This window comes from Amphibalanus amphitrite, unplaced genomic scaffold (assembly GCF_019059575.1).
Source record: "Amphibalanus amphitrite isolate SeventyFive unplaced genomic scaffold, NRLGWU_Aamphi_draft 000111F_arrow, whole genome shotgun sequence".
In the NCBI taxonomy this organism is placed as follows: Eukaryota; Metazoa; Arthropoda; class Thecostraca; order Balanomorpha; family Balanidae; genus Amphibalanus; species Amphibalanus amphitrite.
Genome location: NW_024881606.1, coordinates 620244 through 641423, shown reverse-complemented (window position 1 = coordinate 641423; position 21180 = coordinate 620244). Strand labels below are relative to the sequence as shown.

Genomic DNA, 21180 nt, shown 5'->3' with positions numbered 1-21180 from the left:
TGTATACCATAGGTATGCGTCATGTTCTTTTACGGTCTTTCACTGAGGGTTCGCCTGGCATCAATGTGGCGGTGTGTTCAGTTAAGTAGCGGAATGTGGACGAGGGTTCAGGGGTTGAGCTGGCCGCTGTGACCACGCATCAGCACGCCACACGACGCTACGCTAGGCGGAGAGTTCAGGTGGTCACGCGATCCCCAGCGATGTGCGGAACACAGCCGCAGCACTAGTTAGATCAATTCAACCAGCGTGGGTTCATTAGTGGAAAGAAAAGCCGGGACTGAAGGCGAAGGGGAAATCCAGCTATACCTAGTAATGAACACCACTGGACTTACCCAGTTCACACGAATGAATTGTAAATATCGTTTCTTCAGTTCGTTATGGTGGTGCGAACATACCGAAGTTATTACCCATAAACAGAACACTTTGACCGGCCTCGGTAAAACCTGTTCTAGTGTCTCGCGACTGACCCCTTTCCCCTCTGTCTCGTTGGTACAGACAAAGCCGGTGGCGTTCGCCGTGCGGACCAACGTCGCGTACGACGGCGGCCTGGACGACGACTCGCCTGTGCACGGGTCGGCCATCTCGTTCGACGTGAAAGACTTCCTCCACATCAAGGTAACAGGTGTCCAGAACTGGTGTACGTTTTGTCGAATAATGCCTCATTTTTTAATGTTTAGATGACCAATTTAATGCACTACATAACTTTTTATGACCCACAATTTTTCTCAAATGGAGAATTTTAATTGCAAGAGAAATATTGGCTGTATTGGTATAAAGTATAAACGAATTAAATCGATGCCTTTTTACCTCGGTCTTTTTACTTATCGATATATACCGTTCACATTATTTGTGAGTTGAAGACAGACCGATTACGCTTGGTTTTATGTGTTCACATCAAACATAATAAATCTATAAAAAAAACATTAACAAAAACTTATCTATAAAGCTTGATCATCTAATTTAATGCGGGAATCGTGTGCGGGTGCACTGTCATCCCAGCCACAAATAAGCCATAATCGGTCGCTGGTGGCTGCGTTCCTCTCGAATCCTCGACACCGGATTTTCCACTTGACCCAGCCAGTGCGGTGGTTTCGTCATGTTCCGAGAAACGCAGTTCGCCAGTGACGCCTATATTCATTGTAATGTCGGAAGCGGCCGATCGAACAACCACTCTTGATGGGCCGTCATGAGTGATGAAATCCAATCACAGTATACAGCGAACTCGCAGCGCTCATCCTGCGTCCCGTCGGCTTCGTTGAAGCTACCACGGTGCAAAGTGGCGGCAAGTGTTCTCACGGTTGATTAGTTCGCTAGTGCGTCTATTGGAAACTGGGGAAGATAGCCGTCGATTGATGTTGTCCGAACAATCAGTGTCAATTGGTTCGACTGAGCTCGTGTGCTTCGACGCGAGATGGCGTATCAAGATGAATGTTGCGAGTCCGAACGTGTTTGGTGTATTCTGTCTACATTTCCGGTAATTTTACCAATACCATATGTTTCACGTAACATTACTGCTCTCCTCTACACTTTAAACATATATTCATAGACCTCTGTATACATGGACTGGACACAGAAAATCCGGCCATGACCACAACGGCCCTAAAAGTAAATGCTTATAACTCGAGAGTCAGTTCACCTACGACATCCATTTTTTCACCGCCGCATAGCCCCATTCATTGAAAATGATGGGGATCATCCGCCGAACCGATGCGGTGTAACGGGGGAGCACCAGCACGTGGCGCGTGAGAGATGTTTATGAAAATGGTGTGACAGTATCTCGGGAACGGCTTGACCGAATGAGTCCAGATTTGGCACCCAGCTAGGTATAACACACCTGCCAATAACACATGTCCCAATTTTGAGGTGCCGATGCACGTGCGCACGTGCACACCCCTTTTTTGTATCTCAGAAACTACTCGTCCGATTTCGCTCAAATATTGTATACAGGCAACAGCCTAACAACCATTGCTGGCTCACACCTCAAGCAAGGGGTGCGACTGCACCTGAGCACGTGCACACCCCTTGTTCATATCTTGGAAACTAGCCGCCCGATTTAGCTGAAATTTTGCATATACCCAAGTGTCTTATAACCATTGCTGGTGTTTGTCTCAATGTTGAGGTGCCGCTGCACGTGCGCACGTGCGCACCCTTCCATTATATCTCGGAAATAAACAGTCCCATTTCGTTGAAACTTTGAATACAACCATGGTCCCCACAACTACCGCTTATTCACACCTGAATAGTTGATATCATAACTAAAAATAACAACAAACGACTTAAAACTGTTGATCGTGTAATCCAACAGATTATGATCGTTGTAGTTGTATGCGTTGTTGTATGCGTGCAGCCGCACCTGATAATGCAGAAGTTCAGTCCAGTTGGGAAATAAGTTTCTAAGATCCGCAAATGTATAAGTCGCCAGTGGTTATGGAGTACATTGCTGCGTAGAAGATCTCAGCAAAACAAAACGGAACCGCTAGTTTCCGAGCCACGAATTGGGGTGCGCGCGTGGCGCGTGCGCACGTGCAGCGGCAATTCAAGCTTGCGATGAGTATCAGGAACGTTTAGCTTGGCTCTTAGGGAGGCAGATACAAAGTTTCAGCTAAATCGGGCGGCTAGTTTCCAAGATATGAACAAGGGGTGTGCACGTGCTCACGTGCAGTCGCACCCCTTGCTTGAGGTGTGAGCCAGCAATGGTTGTTAGGCTGTTGCCTGTATACAATATTTGAGCGAAATCGGACGAGTAGTTTCTGAGATACAAAAAAGGGGTGTGCACGTGCGCACGTGCATCGGCACCTCAAAATTGGGACATGTGTTATTGGCAGGTGTGTTATACCTAGCTGGGTGCCAAATCTGGACTCATTCGGTCAAGCCGTTCCCGAGATACTGTCACACCATTTTCATAAACATCTCTCACGCGCCACGTGCTGGTGCTCCCCCGTTACACCGCATCGGTTCGGCGGATGATCCCCATCATTTTCAATGAATGGGGCTATGCGGCGGTGAAAAAAATGGATGTCGTAGGTGAACTGACTCTCGAGTTATAAGCATTTACTTTTAGGGCCGTTGTGGTCATGGCCGGATTTTCTGTGTCCAGTCCATGTATACAGAGGTCTATGATATATTCAATAGTTATACGCACTCAGGGATTAGAAATGGATGTCACACGCAAATGCCACTCGCCCGGTATTCCCCCGTTCATCCATGGCTCTCGGGCCGCACGGGCAGGTAGGCTGTGCCGCAGTACAGCAATGTAATGCGGTGCAGTCTGCTTACAGGCAGATCGTCCCTCTGCCTCGGCGCCCCTGGAAGAAATCCCATTGTGAAACTGGAACTTGGGGGCGATGTTTCTGGTGAAATTAATGCAAAATTTATGATGAATACTGATTGCTTTGTTATGACTTATGGGCATTATCATTTCTCTGCAAAGCAAAAATCTGTAAAAAAAAGATCAGTAAAAAAAAACTCCACTCCAACTGAAGTTTGTTTACCGACGATATGCCTTTTTGTCATTCCGTTACTGTATAGCTGCCCAAAGCATCCACTCGTGTAAGAGGTCGTTTCTCTCTTCTGTGCAATTGTGCATTGCATGTCTCTCATGATCATCGTTTTGTTTATGTGGATGCCGATGGCTCTACCAGAGATCCACGACCGCCATAAACCGACATCATAGTCTGGGAGCACAATGGCAGAGCCAAAGGCAAAATGCAAGTGAGCTCACTAACAAGCTGTTAAATTTTAACGACTTTCTAAGATGGCGCGACATTCCTAAATTTATATTAAAAAGCAGAATTATTTCCATTTGATTATCCGACAACTTATCGCGCAAACGACGTTTGTTCATCACCTAAAGACGATCGACCGCCTTCCCCAGCACTGGACGATATCAGATGTTTGGGTCCCGACGGGCCATGGACGAGGAAAAAGCTCGGCACTAACAACCTTTGACATTCTTTTCCACAAAAGTAAGACCTTTCTACCTTTCCACCTGAGTACGGCAGTAATCGAATCTAGTCTCCGTATCCCTTTTCAAAGGAGTCCGACAGTAACACCCTCTGACCTCCGCGTCCCTTTCCACAGGAGAAGTACGACAACAACTGGTGGATCGGCCGGCTGGTGAAGGAAGGCGCAGAGGTCGGCTTCATCCCCTCCCCGGCCAAGCTGGAGACACTGCGACTACAGACGGCTGGCAACCCTCGGCTTCACAACAAGCAGCCGCCGGCCGGAGCCATGACCGGGCTCAGCGACGTGCTCTCCAACAGTGAGTGACGTCATCGGATAGAGGGGAGGAGCAGAGAGAGGGAGGGAGTGACCCGCAGGATCCTGAAGCTGCACTGGGCCGGTGGGGAGGGTGTCGAAGATTGGTGTAGCAATGGCTGCTTTCGCTCTACACAAAATCCACCCGTTTCACAATATACGAGTAGCTGCCAACAGCCGTGGGGAAACTTTTTTTTTCAAATACTTTTACTTGCATATGAGTTACGGTTCATCAAAACCACCTGCAGACGCCAAACGTCAGTTATTGCCATTGAGCAAGGCACCCAGCGCCCAAGCCCTACTTCACCCGGCTGCTGTGTCTGCCACATGTTGGACCACTAGCTCGAATAGCTCACTTGTGATGGCACTTCGCCGACCTCCGCTCACCGGCTTGACCCGGATGTTGCCCTGCAGTCAATGTTGTGACATGACCACCCCGGGCTGTATGTCATGACTGGCAGCTAACCTCTGTCTGGTCGGGACTGACCTTTAAGCGTGCTATCCTAACGTTCCAAATGGCGACACGTGCAAGGCGGTGGGCTGAGTCCCGCTGTCGATCCGGCTGTGTGTAATTTAAACCGCCCATAATGCAACGAGTGTGTGTTGTCCATGTGTAGGGTGTGCGGAGGAGTCGTGGAACAATGAACATGCCGCTTACTGCTAAGTTCCCACCAGCTTAGTTCCTCTGTTAGTCTCTGTGATTGTTTCGGCGACAACAATGTCACTCTGACTACTGATGGTTTATCAAAATACAACCCAAAACCGTCTGACACAATCGAAGTCCGCGAACGCGCGTTGTAGACAAAACTTGTGTTGGCATCACTGACTCAGCACATTCGCATCGCTCGAGACGGATGTTAAGTTGACCGAGGTGTGCTCGTAAACCGCCGTACAGCCTATAGTCATAGTTATAGTTATTTTGCTGGATGTGCTACACTGTCAACTTAATCTCGGCATTCTCGATAGCTACTGCTGCACGCTTACAATTAAGCTAGTTTTGTCATCTTTCATAGGTAATTGTGTTTCGTGTAAACAGAATGATAACACTATTTTGAAATATAAAAAGCTGAGAAATAATTTACTTGCGAAGGCAGCACCAGCCATGTCTGTAACTCTCTCTAGGACTTATTTTTACCGAGTTACGTCACGGCACAAATGAAAGAATAACAAAAACATCCAGGACACAATCATACAGATGGAGCTTCAGTCCGACTACTCTCAAACCCCGGTGAAATTATTTCGTTGCTTTGACCCGACGCCAACTGCACACATTAGACGGTGGGGTTGGTTTTGCATGACAGAGACCGCCCGCGTGCGGGAGGAAGGCGGGAACGCTCTCTGCTAGTTCATCCGCGACTGCACGCGCGGGTCTGTAGATCAAAGAGCTCTGAAGGATGGCTCGCTTTGCTCTCCCTACACCCTCAGGACGTGGGGGGGGGGGGCAGCTTCAATCCAAATATATAGGACCGGGTCGGGATGGGCCACACGACCGAGATGGGGTCTGACCCTAAACTGAAAATAATACAGGACTGAAAACATTGTAAATAAGATTTCATCATTTGTTATCCCGGATTATATCAATGTCCTTAACTGTTATTCATTCCTTTATTCATTTTCAGTCTTAGGTCAACTTGTTAGGAAACGCTGTTAGGAACGCTGATTATGGCACTGTTGAAATGTTTATTTTACCGCTTTTGTTGTCAATTTATTTCCGAGCTACCAAAGTTTGACGTAGTGTTGTCATAGGCGGCGGAACGGGGGGGGTTCACCGGGACACCGTGCCCCCCTTTGATTTTGGCATTTTAACATCAGCCCTATGTGCGTTGCATGGAAAGAATGGGACCAAAAGTCGGCGGTGCCCCCTCCCCCCTTGCTCTCGCATCTAGCGAAAGACGATGTAGCATTATATGTACAGCCCTCTGCAAACTGCGTGGTAGGTATTCTTTTTCCGACAAAACCGAGAATAACGCGAATGCTATGCTAACGGTCACTCGGAAATCGTAACGGGAAGACGCGCGAGGCTCCGCACATTCGATTGGGCTTATTTTGGTATACATTTTTCATCTAGTTTAGCAACAACACACAGAAGTTTATATTTGCCCCCAAAACAAACTTTTGCATTTTGTTGCCACACAAGGCATATACTTTGTTTATTGATAGACCCAATCGAAGGAGTGGAGCATAGCGCATCTATATGCAATGAGATTCGACCGACTGATAACATGACCTTTGAGTTATTATCGGTTTTGTCGAAAAAAGAATACCTACCACGCAGTTTGCAGAGGGCTGTACTGTCGTCTTTAGTACGCGGCCTGTACTGATAGAACCCCGGCCTTCTTTTTTTGTACATACGTCTCCCGTACCAATCTAACCCCGATCTGACTCCGTTTCAGGTCTGGATGTGGATCAGAACGGAATGGAGACGGCCATGGGGGACGACTCGGACTCCACGGGCAAGGGCAAGCCCAACCTCACCACTCCGCCGGCACGGGAGAAGCGGAAGCCCTTCTTCAAGAAGCAGGCGAGTGATGTATGTCACGCTTCTTTTTCTATTTTTTTTTTTATTTCCTCAAGTAAGTGGTGTGCTTCAGTCAAAGATTACCTCGCCCTGTGCCGATCCTAGGTTAATTGGATGAACCGGCCACGGACGGTTCTTATCTTGCTATGGTATCTGCAAAAGTCGTGGCCATCTAGACAGCCTTCTCAGTCCTTTCCACCTAATCGTATTGAATGAATGATGGCCTGTGATTTGTGATTTATGGGTCATGGGACTGATAGTTTTGGCAAGATAAAACGTAAAACGCAGCAATTATTTAGTTTCAGTCGCAGCAATTAGTTAATAACTTCGATGTGACTTTATCTCAATTTTGTGAAAATTTGTCAGGGACTAGACTACGCCGCCGGGCTTCCGCCGATTGAGCCTTTGGACATCCTTTTACTTGTTGTAAATGAAAGTAAATAAAAGCCGGCTGAGAATCCTTTCGATAAAGAACAGTCGGCTACTACCTCCCCTTAAACATGGATCGCTTCCAAGACATTACATCCTGTGTTCTCTTTCCTTCTTTGACTGAAGCACACACATTATCAGCATTAGTCAATGTTGTGCGTAGATCCAAAGTTAATTTCTCATTTTATGTTAGTACTTGAAACTGCATTGCTAAATGTTATTTATTTTAAATGTTGCACGGAACAGTAGAACTTTGTGCGCACAATCGTATTGGAATTTATTCTTACTTACGGTGCTATACCTATGCTGCCTTCTTAGTTCATCTTAAGCCTAGAAACACGCTCAATAAAGCCATGGCTGTATTGCACCTAGCTACACACCAAAAGGCTATGTTCACTGCCCAGTCAGCATAGCGCTGGCTCTCACGCCGTTAGAAGTCGAGCACCCGCCGTTAGAAGTTAGCACTGAATGTGCACACTGCTCGCGCATTGCCCGCAGTCGTTCATTGCACACCGCACAGTGGACGGAATTTATGGCTGTTCGGCGTGACACGCGGTCAAAACATGCATGTACCGGCAAGGCCACTCCGTGCCGGGCACTGGCCTAGAACCTGGCGACACGATAACGGCACGCCTCGGCAGCTAGTTTGTAATCACTGCTCCATGGTATTTCACTGCCGTGGAACGATGGCATTCGCAGCGGTGAAAGCGAAATTACCGAGAAGTTAACTGTCGGTGCTGCCCTAAACACTAGTTATTTGCACGAGTTATTTAATGCAAATAACTCACGATGAGCTCGCAAATGTGAGACTTGGATAGTTGAAATTTTAATAAAGTTCATTTTATCGTTGACTTGGTGTCAATCGTCGAGCTTATATTGAATACCATCAAAGATGGTTTGCATTGGAATGCTTAACCCTCGCACGACCAGGCCATTTCTCATAACACGAACGACCAGGGGGGGGGGGGGTTGTTACGACCCCCCCCCTGGCGTTTCGAAACGGAAGGTCGTAGAGCTTAGCGGAAAAAAACCAACGGATTGCTCTCAACGAGATCTCGCGATTGGTGGTATATTTTTTGGTCCTAGGTCAACATTTGACCTACTTATGACCGGTCAAAGGTCAAATTTTCTGAAAAATAGACTTTTTCAACTTTCCGCGGCGATTGCGGCAAAACGGTGGGAGATATCGACTTGAAATCTTCATTATCGTGTTCCTTGATCAATTCTCTATCGTTTGGTATGTATTTCGTTTCCCTAGCTCTAAAAATGGCGCGTTGGGAGCGCCGGAAGTCGGCAAGGTCACAGTCGGCGGCAGAAATTCGAAAAATCAAAATTCAAATTTTTGAAATCTGATTGTATTTTTGGATTTGGGAGGTCCATTTGCTCCCTATAGAAGCTAATATTGCTGCATATTCCCATTGAGGTGACAAGAATTAGCAAAATAGTGGTTCGGGCGCTTTTCAAAAATAGTACCGGACGCTGTTCCTCTTGTGACGTCATAGCTCCGTGACCTGACCTGACCCGGTCAATTTTCTTGCACCACACGATAGCCAATGCTTGCCCCAACATGCATGGGAAGTTTCATCATGATCCATCAAACAATGTGGGTATCACCGGCAGAAAACCTAGGGATTCGGCGCACACGTTTGGTAACTGTCGGCCGGAGGCTGTACCTCTTATGACGTCATAACTCCGTGACCTGACATGACCCGATCAATTTTTTTTCGGCAAAAGATGCGCAAAGGTTGCCCTAGAGGGTATTGAAAATTTAAGCCCGCTACGACAAGCCGTTTAGCGTGCACTTCGAAAAAACCTCAGGGGGGGGGTTGATACAACCCCCCCCCCCCCTAGGCGTTCTAGGGTTAAGAAATACGTGGCCATTTAGGTCGGGAAAAGAATAGGGGAAGGAGGGTGAATTGCGCCACCTTAAGGAAAAACGCTAATTGTAAGAAAACCGCTGGAGATATAAGCATGCACTGGTAACCACTTCAAAGAGGAACTCATTAGCTACGATTTAAGAGCCTCCCGATCAATTAAGAATGTTTCGTTTGCTTCCGACAGCTGCTTTTTCAGAAACATGCAAAAGGGCGCATTTACCGACAACTGCTGTAAATTGCGCCAGGGGGATGGCGCAATTATAATCCAATTGCGCCCTATACTTAAACATGGCTAAGCGAATGAGACGGAATGCATACACCCCGGCAGTGTAATGTCATTGCGGCTTACTTAAACACTTATAATGTTAATCATGCTGGATAAATGATAAATGTAGATATAAATCGCGATGTTTTTTGCTCAGGCAAATAACTTTACATGTGTCCGTATGTTTGTAAAAGTGCAACGAAAACATTTTATGTAACCGACTAGATATATGTGAAAGTATGGTTAAATTTTCAATCGTTTCTATCAAAATTATTAATTTTTATCGTTTCAACAACTTGTTGACATCACTTTTACTTTTTGATCATAGCTGTTACCTCTCACGCCCGAGTTCATGTTGAAAATGCCGTATTTTGTCAATTACACCACAAGTTCGCAGCCTAAATGGCAGTTGCATTATAAGTTTGACGAGAGAAATAATTTGCGGACTGGCGACAGTGGGCTGCTCCCCTGCCTGGCATTAAACTCCTTCTTTATTGCATTCAGTTAATGATGCATTCATACTGTCGTGATGCAATAGCTACACCATTATTCTATTTGCGCCCCCATGGCGCAATTGCCATGGGCGCAATTAGAATTGAGGTAGTTTTTAATAAAAGCGTAGAAGTTATCATAAACATGCTGAAGGAAGTTTACTGTTTAACTGAAATATAATGAAAAAATGGGCTTTCTTTCTAAATATAACTCCGAAAATCACACATGTATCACATATTTTTATAGCCAACGGTTCAAAATACTGCAAAAAAGTTAAGAAAACGCCGTAGTTTCTTTGATGGCGTAACTGAGCTCTGCTGATTGGCTTCGTCGGAGAGCTTGGGCCATAAAATGAACTATCAGGTGGTGAGAATATTGTTTTCGAACACAAAATTATAAACATGCCATTGAATTCGTGGGAATGTTGGTGGGCGCAATTGGTTAGGAGGGCGCAATACACCCACTTTCCCCTATTGCGAAGAAACCTGAAATGGAAATTTCAACTGGCTTCGTTATGACATGTCGTTGAACTCTTCAGCATTTTCGTAGCCATTTCGTAGCTCAACAATGCCAGCAATATTATACCACGCCATTTAAAACTTAGACATCCCGCAACCCGGTCCGCACTGCACTGCCTGGCCATAAGGCCCCAGTGTTGCCTGGTGAAGCCCGAGTAGCGGGCGGCCTCGGAGCCGGTGTCTGCACTGATGGCCCTTCTCGTGTGTGCCAGCAGGAGACGCCGGCCCCCTACGACGTAGTGCCTTCGATGCGGCCGCTGGTACTGGTCGGACCCAGCCTCAAGGGGTACGAGGTGACCGACATGATGCAGAAGGCCGTCTTCGACTTCCTCAAGAACAAGTTCGAGGGGAGGTGAGTGGGTACGCCGTGCCATTCCTGGGAATCCTTCTGCGTGGGAGGACAGACTGGTGACCGCGACGTTGAGAAGTGATTTCATTGTCATTCATGTGGTCAGGAATTACCGCCGGTCTGTCATTCTTTTGAGGCGTGTATGGAATCCTGTCAAGGATGGAAATGGATTAATGTCTCATTGAAGGGTTTGCAGGCCGACCATTTCTCCGAAGTCGATCAGCAGGCAGACATTATTTCAGGGAAGTCGCATCCATTTTGTAGTCGACAGTAACGGTTCATTCGTGGAATAGTTAAACTATGGTCCTGTTGCTGTTGTCACTGAACTAAGAGCCTCCGTTTACATATGCTGGCCCTCGATATATATCGGCACTTTTGCAGCATAATTGTGTGTGCCTTTTCATCCTTGGGTACGCAGTATGTGAGCCGCACTATAAACGTCCTATCACCGACTCTCCTACATTCGCAGGATTATCATCACCCGAGTGACTGCCGACATCTCCATGGCCAAGCGGAACCTGCTCAACAACCCCTCGAAGAGGGCCATACTGGAGCGAACCAGCCCCCGGTCGGCCTGTGTCAGCGAGGTGCTCGCAGAAATCGAGAGGATATTCGAGTACGCTCGCACGCTGCAGGTGCGTATATGTTTTACATTTCACTATATACCACGCTATTGATGACATGTTATCCACACATTTAGATTTAACTATGTTTCATGAGCTAACGAGAAGGTATTGATTGCATCATGTAATGTGCGGATAGACGAAAAGTTAAAATCGTGGGCCTCGGAGTCGAGAAGTACCTACAAATCTATTCCCTGTACCTGCAGATATGAGTAGTTATGACACGACAGATCCATTTGGTAAAATGCCATTTTCTGCGAACGCTGCCAACCACGCACATTAGGTGACTGTTAATTCTCCAGAAGTCAATGATCCGTGTACTGACATTTTGTTCGTGTGCTCTGCTGACAGCTGGTGGTTCTCGACTGTGATACCATCAACCATCCGTCACAACTGGCCAAAACGTCACTAGCGCCCATCCTCTGCTACATCAAAATCTCCTCGCCAAAGGTAAGTCTGCGGTCGGTAGAGTATCGTACTTAGCGGGAATTAATGCTTAAAGTATCCGCTATGGTGACGGTGAACGTTACATGATTCACTAATTCAGTAGCAATGGAAAGCTTTATGCTTCTCGGTGTAGTTAGCCACTCCATAAATCATTCCTTGTGACGGAAATTAACCCGCGCCCCGTTGGGCTCTGCCGAGCAACGCGCCCCGTTGGGGGGGGGGCCATTTTGCCCCCCCCCCCTAAGATCTCGAGAACCACACAACGTAGCGACAAGCGGCAAACGGTGTTGGATAGCTCTATCAGGGAACTACCTTGTGACCCAATTTTATTGACCTAGGTCAAACCGATGACGTCACAGGTCAGGTCAAAGGTCCAATTTTCACCGTTTACAGGCATTTCAAGAAATGCGTTGTAAAATCGAGTAAAATACATTTCATTGAAAATCATCGATGGGGAAATGTTCTTCAAACACATATTTTGCTAGTTGAGGTCACTGATACCAGGTCAGGTCACTGAGGTCAGGTCACTGGGGGGTCACAATATGAAAGTGTCGTGTGATACATGTTTTATGGTCCATTTTACATGACAAATGCGATTATGTGGGTCAGGCAGCCTTTGGGGCCAGCTTAGGTCACGTTTTGGTCAAGGTCAGGTCAAGGTCAGGTCAAGGTCAGGTCAAATAAGGTCAAATTTCAAAGTTGATATTTTTGCATAAAATGGGTATCGAATCGATGCAGCTCGTCACGGGGAGTTCAATGGTGGTCTTTGTTTTGCCGTACGAGGTCTAGAATCGCGAGTTCTAATTGAATCGCGAGTAAAAATTAAGTTCAAAAATTTGACGTCATCATTTTTGAACAGTTTTTTCGCTATAACTTGGCCAAAAAACGAGATATCGATCTGAAATTTGGTATGTATATAGAAGAGCGCAGGGACTATCACATATATTCCGGTTTTTCGAAATTCGGAAAAAAAATTTGGATTTTTTTTAGTTTTTCTAAAAAAATCAATTTTTTTGAAATTTTTTGGGTCAAAAACCCAAAATTTTGAAAATCCGAGATAGCAGTTTTGTAGCGCCGCTTTTTGTCTATTAGACCATATAAAGAACTTTGAAATTGCTTGATAACTGTAGATTTGGTGAGCGTTTCAAGATTGCATGTTTTTTGCTCGTTTTTGCTCGAACATGACCTCAGTTTGACCTCAATAACTCCTGACCTAAGGTGACCTAAGACTTGAAATTTGGTGTGAAGGTGTCAAATTGATGCCCGGAAAGGTACTGAAAATTTGGCGGCGCTGCGCGCCGCCGTTTTCTTGCTATTCAGGAAAAACCACATGGGGGCCAAAATGCCCCCCCCCAACGGGGCGAGGGTTAACGTTTTGTCCTAGCATTTAGCAATAGCTCACTTTGTCATGAAGCAGAGCCAATCAATTAGTGAAAATATGTTTTTTGAAGCCCAGCAAGGGCGTCGTTTTTGCATTTAAGACGAAACTATGCCAGAGGAAATAAGTTTGATATAACGTTCTGGAAATGAACAATCCCGATGCAACTGCACCGTCACCTAGAGTACTCTAGTTTCTTAGCCCACGCATCTATCGGCTAGTTCTAATCACATCTCACCCCCCCCCCCCAATACCTCAGGTTCTTCAGCGACTGATCAAGTCCCGCGGCAAATCCCAGTCCAAGAACCTGACAGTACAGATGGCGGCTGCTGAGAAGCTCGACCAGTGTCCTCCTGAGATGTTCGATATCGTACTGGACGAAAACCAGCTGGATGAGGCATGTGAACATCTCGGGGAGTTCATGGAGGCCTACTGGCGCGCCACGCATCCTCCCGTGAAGACGCCGCCGCCGAGTATACAGCGGCCGATTCCCAGCCCGCACCCCAGTCCTCGGATGGACCACTCGGGACTGACGCGAACGAGCAGTACGCCGCCTGGTGAGTGGGGCAGAGGGAGAGAGTAGAGAGGCAGGAGGAGAGAGGGTGTGAGTAGAGCCAAACCAGCAGCACGCCGCCTGGTGAGTAGAGAGAGAGGGGCAGTACTCAGTGGGGAGAGGACTAGTGAGCAGGGCGGTGAGGTAGGAAGGAAAAGGACAGCCCGACTGGTGAGTGGGAGAGGGAAGGAGGAGAATAGGAAACACTCCATGGTGAGTGGATAGAGTGAAAGAGAGGGATGGAGTTGAGTCGCACCAGCAGGCAGCAACATTTGCCTCCTGAGAAGTAGACTAGCTGGGGGGTGGGTTGTCAGACTGGCTGAGTGGTCAGACTGGCTGGGAAGAGGTGTCAGACTGTCTAGGAATGGGTTGCAAACTGTCCATTACGCTCTGTGAGTTGGTTGTTGAGAGCCGCTTTAAACTTACTCGGCGACTCAGCGAGTGCAGTGCACGAGGCGTGGCTTTAACGTGTGCGCTGCTCTATCTCTATCTCTCGTTCATTTCGCTCGCTATGTCTTTCCTCTTACTCGCTTTCAGCTAACTCTGCGTCTGAGGGTGGAGGAATTCACATTGTTGAACATGCCTCGTTTGCCCTGCCCGTCATAAGGCCAGGCTGTAATGAAATGTCGATCTTCAAATTTAAGCGCACACCTCCCTGAAATGCGGCCCTCGAATCAAACACGCTCTTTATATACGTTTATAGTGACTTGAATCCCAGAAGAAGAAGAAAAAATATTACGTTAGCGCGAGGCGCCAAGTGGGCTGCGACCCATGCAGTTCGTAGTTGCCGTCGTTTGCCAATAGATGGCGCTGCTGTAGACGGGCCAGCCGTCTAAGAATGTGCTGCTGTGCTTGCAGTGAGCCAGGGCAAGATCACACCAGGTCGCCACCACCACCACCACCACCGCGCCGCCGCCGGCCATGCGCATGCGCACGCGCATGCGCCGTCCCACTAGCGGCGGGCGAATCACTGTTAGCTATCCTGCCAGGTGGCGCCGGCGGCTAGGCTGGCGCGAGGTAGGCCGCTGTGACCCGGTGTGCCCCTAGAACGTGTCAGTCCACCCCGGCCTCCGTCCGCCGCCCCCCGGCTGCAGAACGAGACACGACTCTGAGGCCACAGTAGAAAAGAACTGGTTGTGCGCCGCCACCCGCGTCTATTGTGATATCCTCTGTGGCTTCCCTCTTCTCTTTAAGCTGTTATCCCTGCCCACCTTTTCGTTTTTATGCCTTTTATACTATGTTTTGATTCACTGTCGATAAATTTTGACGTGATATGTCGCTTAGGTAACAATGTCTCCTTGTCGTTTTTTCAATCCTGTTCTATTTGGTTGTCTCGGTCTTGTCTTGCACACCAATTTTATATTTAATGCCTCCATCTATGCATCTGTCCGATATTCATAACTATCAATGTTGTGTTTCTCTTGTCTTTCCCTGTTCCATTCTTCACATATTAGCCACACAAAACAGGTAGCGCTGCCCGATACACATATTGGAATTAAGCCCTCTTAGCACGTAGGCCACTAACCACAAATTAATTCTCTGAAAGTCACTACATATGGATTGAAATCAGGTCAACGCTAAACCAGGATGATACTCTCTATTCTATATTAAGCAGCTCGAAACTCTAATATCGATTAACTGCAGTTCTAGCGTTATTATCTGTTTCTTTCAACTAATAAACAGCATTTCTGGATTTCGCCTTCCTGCGGTGTTAACCTTATTTCCTGGTACCAAATGCTTAATTGACATTTACTTCCTTCTTGTATAGATGCACTCGTGCTTTCAGCATATTTCACTAACCATCGTGTACTTCGACACATTTAACAGTTTTCGTGTTCCACACACCCTGACCTATAACAGCCTTCTATTTCTGTCATTTACAACTGAACATCTAACAATGTATGTACATACCACAGCCATGCCCTATCCCTGCCCCGTGTGTCTGTCTGACCCCTGCTGACCTGACCCCACTGACCTGACCTCAGTGACCTGACCCCGGTGGTGTCAGGTGCTCTGGTCGCCTACTAATCGTGCTGTGCGCCCCTGCTGTGTGTGACGCCGCCCATTAACCCATCCCTTACCTCTCGCAGTGCCGCACGAGGCGCAGTATGAGGCGTTCGAGCGTGATGATAGAGGTACGTAATCCAACATAGCTAAGTCTGCAAACCTATACCCGCCCCGCAGCTTGGCATTGACGTGTCCCCAGGCACATTAGCTCGTCCTCGGTTCGGCCTGCATGATATCACCGGCTGTATTTGTCATTGACGTCTGGCCGTCTAACTGGTGTAGCCTGCATTCTGGCTATTCTGGTCAAAGCTACTAAATTCTTGTAGACGACGTTCTCTATCTATGCATTTGTTGTCTTATCCTGACAACATAGAAAAAAGTGAACTTCAAGATTTATCGGTCAGGGTGAAATTTGGGCTGAGGCCCCTCCGTAGTATGCGAAGCAGCATGCTAGTTTTTGGCTGAGCTCGCATAGGATCTGACTGACAGTTCATGCCGTTTTCAGTGATTTACCACGGGCGGCACCGGCACCACGACCAGGGGCGGCGGCACGCCGACTACGACGACGAGCCCATGTACCGCGACGAGCGGCGGCCGCGGCACGCGCACCATCGCGACGACGCCTTCAGCCCATCACCGCCGCCGCCGCAGGTGCCGACGCAACCAGCCTCGCGGCGCGCTCTCAACGTCTAGCGACCGGCGCGACATCTATAGAGAACGCGGCGCGACGACAGCGCCGCCGCGCCCGAGGCTGTGCGCGGCGATCGGCGGCTGCCAGGTCGGTCTGCCGCCTGACTGACGGGTTCTTTCTCGACCAAGTATATCTTGTTACTGAGTTGTGCATGACTCCGCCGATGGATCTGTACATAGTGTGGGCTGCTGGGCGCGGCTGAGCGCCGGGCCGCTGGCGTGTGATAACGGATACCGACGGCGCTGCTTTCATTGTACCGCTCGCGCGCCGCTCGTCGCCCATCCCTTTCAGTCGCTGGAGTGCTGGCGTGCTGGGACAAGTGCATTGCGCCCTTCAGGCGGCCGTCGGCCCAGCGAGCCGCCGAGGGCGACCTCTTTGTACCCACCAGATCGTGCATGGTTTGCTTATCCCCGGCCTTGGTCGCGTTGATTTGATGTCCGGAAGGACTGCCAGGGATAGGGGATTGGGGAGGCACTGGCTCATTGCGAATTTCACGGCGCGGAAGAGTTTGACTAGAAGGATTCGTAACGTGAGAGAGGTCATTAGTGGAGTTGTTGATTGGTTGGTGAAACCAACACATTGCATAATCACGGTGGCATAATTACGCGGTGCGGTGTCATAATCAGGTGATACGACGGCATAATCAGGTGATATTCATCTGTCGACAGGTGTTTATTCCTCCTTAGATAGTTAGATGACAAACATGATGCTTGCCAATTGTTTTACACGGATGGTTACGACACGAAGTCGTATTCGTTGACGCTAGTACTGATCGGATCGCTCCCCGCGACCGTAGCATTCTAGAGCATAACGACAGTTTGCCAGTTTTACTTAGCGTTACATTTATTCATTGCGTCACCGCTCGCCATTGCTGGAGCGAGTGTGTTGGCACCCCGTCTCCCTCCGTTTGAAGCATGAATCTGAGAATGTAGTGGACAGTGGGACTCGCCGAACTCCCGTTAGGGACGCTGTCGAGTCTGCCCGCGCTACGAGCGCTGTTAAACGTGCCTCAGTGGCTTCACTCGCCCGGCCCTGTACCGCTGCGACTTGTGGTGCGTTTGCCCCGCTCCGGCCCGTTCCAGCGCGTTCCGGCGGCTCCCCAGCCGCTCACTGCCGTTCCCGCGGCGGCCCGACCGCAGCAGCTGCAGCTCGAATAGCGCGCCAATTTTTCGCGCGAACCGCTACCCCGTCAAGCCATGCGTTTGTGTTTAGGGTTTACCGAGAGGTTTTGTTGAGAGGTTGTTGTCGAAGCAGGTCGGTTTTATGATATTACGCCCAGAGCCCGGCTGGCTTTGAGTGGCTTCGTGCGTTTATGAGAGGTGACGGTTATGTATTTGCCTGATTCGCACGGTATTTCCTCAGCATTGTAACTGAAGTGGCTGGTGGACGTCTTGGTCTGCCTGAAGTAATGTTAGATTTTATCAAACGTCAAAATCGCTGGACAAGTGAGTGAATGTTTGAGTGGACGCTGCACCTGCTCATTATATAAGTACTCATTAACGAGTCGTACACTTCCCACTAACACTGAATGCGTTCAGAGGCGTCCACTTAAACATTCGCTCGGTTGTCCTATTACCTATAACGCCTCTCTGAGTTATCAGCGCTCACATACTTTTAGTCAGCTCTCAGCGCCTCTCGAGGCAAGTGCTACACCTCCGCGGTGAGCGTGTCTCAGGATTGTCTCTCTGTTTGTCTCACGGTCACCTCTCCGCAGCTCTGCTTCAGCCCAGATCAGATCTGACGTCATATCAGTGATGACGTCTCATGCCACGTATTTGTCTCTAGTGATGTCTACTGTGGCAACGTTGGCTGCGGCTTCATGCGGCGCTGATAACTCTGTAAAGGAGGCTTTTCTTTGTGTTTGTCCTGCTCATTTTGAGAACATTTAAGTCGGATGTTAGCCACTGGTCACTGGTGCAGACTTATGTTTGCGATAATCAAAACACTATCCTCTGCCTGTCGCAAATCGACAAATATCCCTCGTGCAGAGCTATTTTTATCTAATCCGACGGTACGGTGGAATGTAGGCACTCGCAGGTGGCGTGTCGGCCGATGGACGTCCCAGCCTGTTGTGCCGGTCCCGGTTTCTATACTGTAGTCTCACCTCCATAACCTCTGTGGGCTGGACGCCGAGTGTTTTGTGAGTCGCGCCGCTGCTGGCTTCAAGGCAGCGCCACCGCTCTATTTGAATTGTCTATTCCAATTGGTCGAAGAGTTTGTAAATACGAGTTTTTATCAGAAGGTATGAGATGTGTTTGGTGGGTGGACAATATGAGGTAGAAGGCGGGTGAATTGGTGACGATGAGGATTGCCTGAAATGTGACCAAGAGTGACTCGAACGGAACGTAGAGGTGGTCTTTTAGCTAGTGATCCTTTAGTGATGCTCAGTAATTCGTTTAACGCCTTTTCGGTGGTATGTCTTTAAAGCTGACCTCAGGTCAATGGTTTGTCCTTCAGAGAACAAACACAGAAAGATCTAAAAAGACGCGTTTTGTGAGAAAGGATTTTCTATATAGCAATGCTTCTCAGTATGTACAAGCTTGCATTGTATAACACTACCATTTCTACTACCATTTTGCTTTCTATCGCCAGGACGCACCATACGATCCTTAAAAATTCAATTTAGAATAATTGTAAGGTCATGAGTTGACCCACAATGGTCAAGCTGCATACCAGCCGACTCGCGTTGTTTAGATTAACAACTAAACATGGCCCGGGGATAGCCCCGTTGCCGAGTAGCTCTAGCTGCTTATGTTTACGTCCCGGTGTTCATGTTTATGTCTAGATGGTTATGTTTGTGTGCCTTTTCGCCAAGCTCTGCACTGTTAGATTGGCAAGACTGTTGTCAGTCTTCTTAGTCTTCCGGTCAGGCGAGTGTTGTTTTTTTATCGTTACGGTGTTGAATGAGTCAGCGACGTATCGGCCGGGCCCACGGGAGAGAAGGAAGAGTGCTGGAGATTCAGCTGAGGCTAACGGCAGAGTGAATTATCTGAATGATGCCAAGTCACGTGTGTGCTAGACTATATTAGGTATTTGTTAGCACCAAAGCACTGAAGACGCTAATTCTTCAAATTGTCTTTTATGCGTGAAGGAATGTCGAGGAAAATTGGAAAACGGCCATTGAAAACAGCTTCTGAAACTTACATAGATGAGGCAGTTTGACCCCATTTCAATTTTTGAAGCCACTTTCATTGACCCGTCATGTTCAAATCTGTGAAAGATTACTGCCTCATCCCAAGTCGTATTCGAGTTTGATAAGGTCAGCATTCAAGTCAGCACAGATCACGCTCACACCGTCGGAGCGTGGAGCGTCGGTGGGTATACGTGCACCGAGAGTCTGTCACGAGGGTCGCCTCCCGGGGCGTCCCGGCGGCCGGATCAGTGGGTAAATATGAGGCCTCATGCGGTGTAAGGGTCGCGGAACGGTCGCAGCGACACGGAACACAGGCGTGGCGGGCGTTAGTCATGAATCATCGCGACAGTTAGAAACGGATGCACAACACATGTGCCAGGTGCAAATAGAGCATGTGCACCTACAGCAAATAGTTTGTTTGTTTTGTTGGGTTAGGCCCTTTCGGTCGACAAGACCATTGCAGAGCCGGAAGGATGATAGGAATTAGGGGGAGACATTGGTCTGGGCAGGCACCCTAGTGAGTCGCCGGGGCTGAGCCCGACCAGAGGACAGGCCACCCAGCCCCAAGGCACTCACTGCACCCGGCTACGGGGTGCGCTCCCTCAGGAGCAGCGATGCCGCTCCAAGGGAGCAGCCCGCATGAGATAAAGTTGCCTGTCCAGCCCGGATGGGGGTTGCGGCTTGGAGGAGAAGGATTTCAGTATCCTGAGGATAGAAGCACGGATAGGTGTGACCTACAGCAAATAACATGTAGAGCGGCAGTGTAGTTTGTCGCCGCAATACACTCACGTTAGTACTGACGCTAGAAACTTAGTGTACCGCCTGAAGGTATGCCGTACCTACCGCATTTCACCTGAGGAACAACGATAATACTGTCGCTAGCTAACATCGCGCCCCGGCCCGACGCCTGAAGGTATGCTGCGCCGCATCAAACCTGAGAAATTACGATAACATTAACGCTAGATGGCAGCATGCGCGGCGCCTGAAGGTATGCTGCACCGCATTACACCTGTGGCTTCACGATAATATTGACGCTAGATGGCAGCACGTGTGGCGCCTGCAGGTATGCTGCACCGCATCACACCTGAGGAATTACGATACTAATGACGCTAGATGGCAGCACGCGTATCGCCTAGAGGCATGCTGTACCGCAATACACCCAAGGCGTCGCTCACGATACTAATGACGCTAGATGGCAGCACGGGTGGCGCCTGTAGGTATGCTGCACCGCATTACACCTAAGACCGACAGCGCGACCTCGACTGACTTGAGACCAACGGTATTCATCATATGGCACAATACGAAATGTGCGATACGAAATGTACGAAATGTGGCTGGTATTTCATCCAGTATGTCATTAGATTGTGATAAGGGGCCAATTGAGCTCACCGTTCCGTGCTTCTATCCTCAGGATACTGAAATCCTTCTCCTCCACGCCAAAACCTCCCTCCGGGCTCGACAGGCAACTTTATCTCATGCGGGCTGCTCCCTTGGAGCGGCACCGCTGCTCCTGAGGGAGCGCACCCCGTAGCCGGGTGCAGTGAGTGCCTTGGGGCTGGGTGGCCTGTCCTCTGGACGGGCTCAGCCCCGGCGACTCACTAGGGTGCCTGCCCAGACCAATGTCTCCCCCTACATCCTATCAT

General features: G+C 48.6%; 1 protein-coding gene across 6 annotated transcripts in view; it reads left to right on the top strand.

Annotated features, from left to right (window-relative positions):
- The window catches only part of LOC122380997 (voltage-dependent L-type calcium channel subunit beta-2-like), a 68124-nt gene extending 49475 nt beyond the window's left edge, over positions 1-18649 (top strand). Inside the window, exons 3-11 of one of the 6 annotated variants that reach the window (XR_006256448.1) lie at positions 496-615; positions 4081-4261; positions 6651-6787; positions 10569-10708; positions 11175-11340; positions 11680-11778; positions 13413-13710; positions 14565-14723; positions 16219-18649. Coding sequence is in view for 5 of the 6 variants with exons in the window: in XM_043364645.1 (XP_043220580.1) it covers positions 496-615; positions 4081-4261; positions 6651-6787; positions 10569-10708; positions 11175-11340; positions 11680-11778; positions 13413-13710; positions 15797-15841; positions 16219-16406 (1374 nt within the window). In the remaining variant the exon portion in view is untranslated. Of the gene's footprint in view, positions 1-495; positions 616-4080; positions 4262-6650; positions 6788-10568; positions 10709-11174; positions 11341-11679; positions 11779-13412; positions 13711-14564; positions 14724-15796; positions 15842-16218 lie in introns of all 6 variants that reach the window. The other 5 variants (XM_043364645.1, XM_043364647.1, XM_043364646.1 and 2 more) reach the window with 5 other exon arrangements.
- Positions 18650-21180: the final 2531 nt, after the last annotated feature.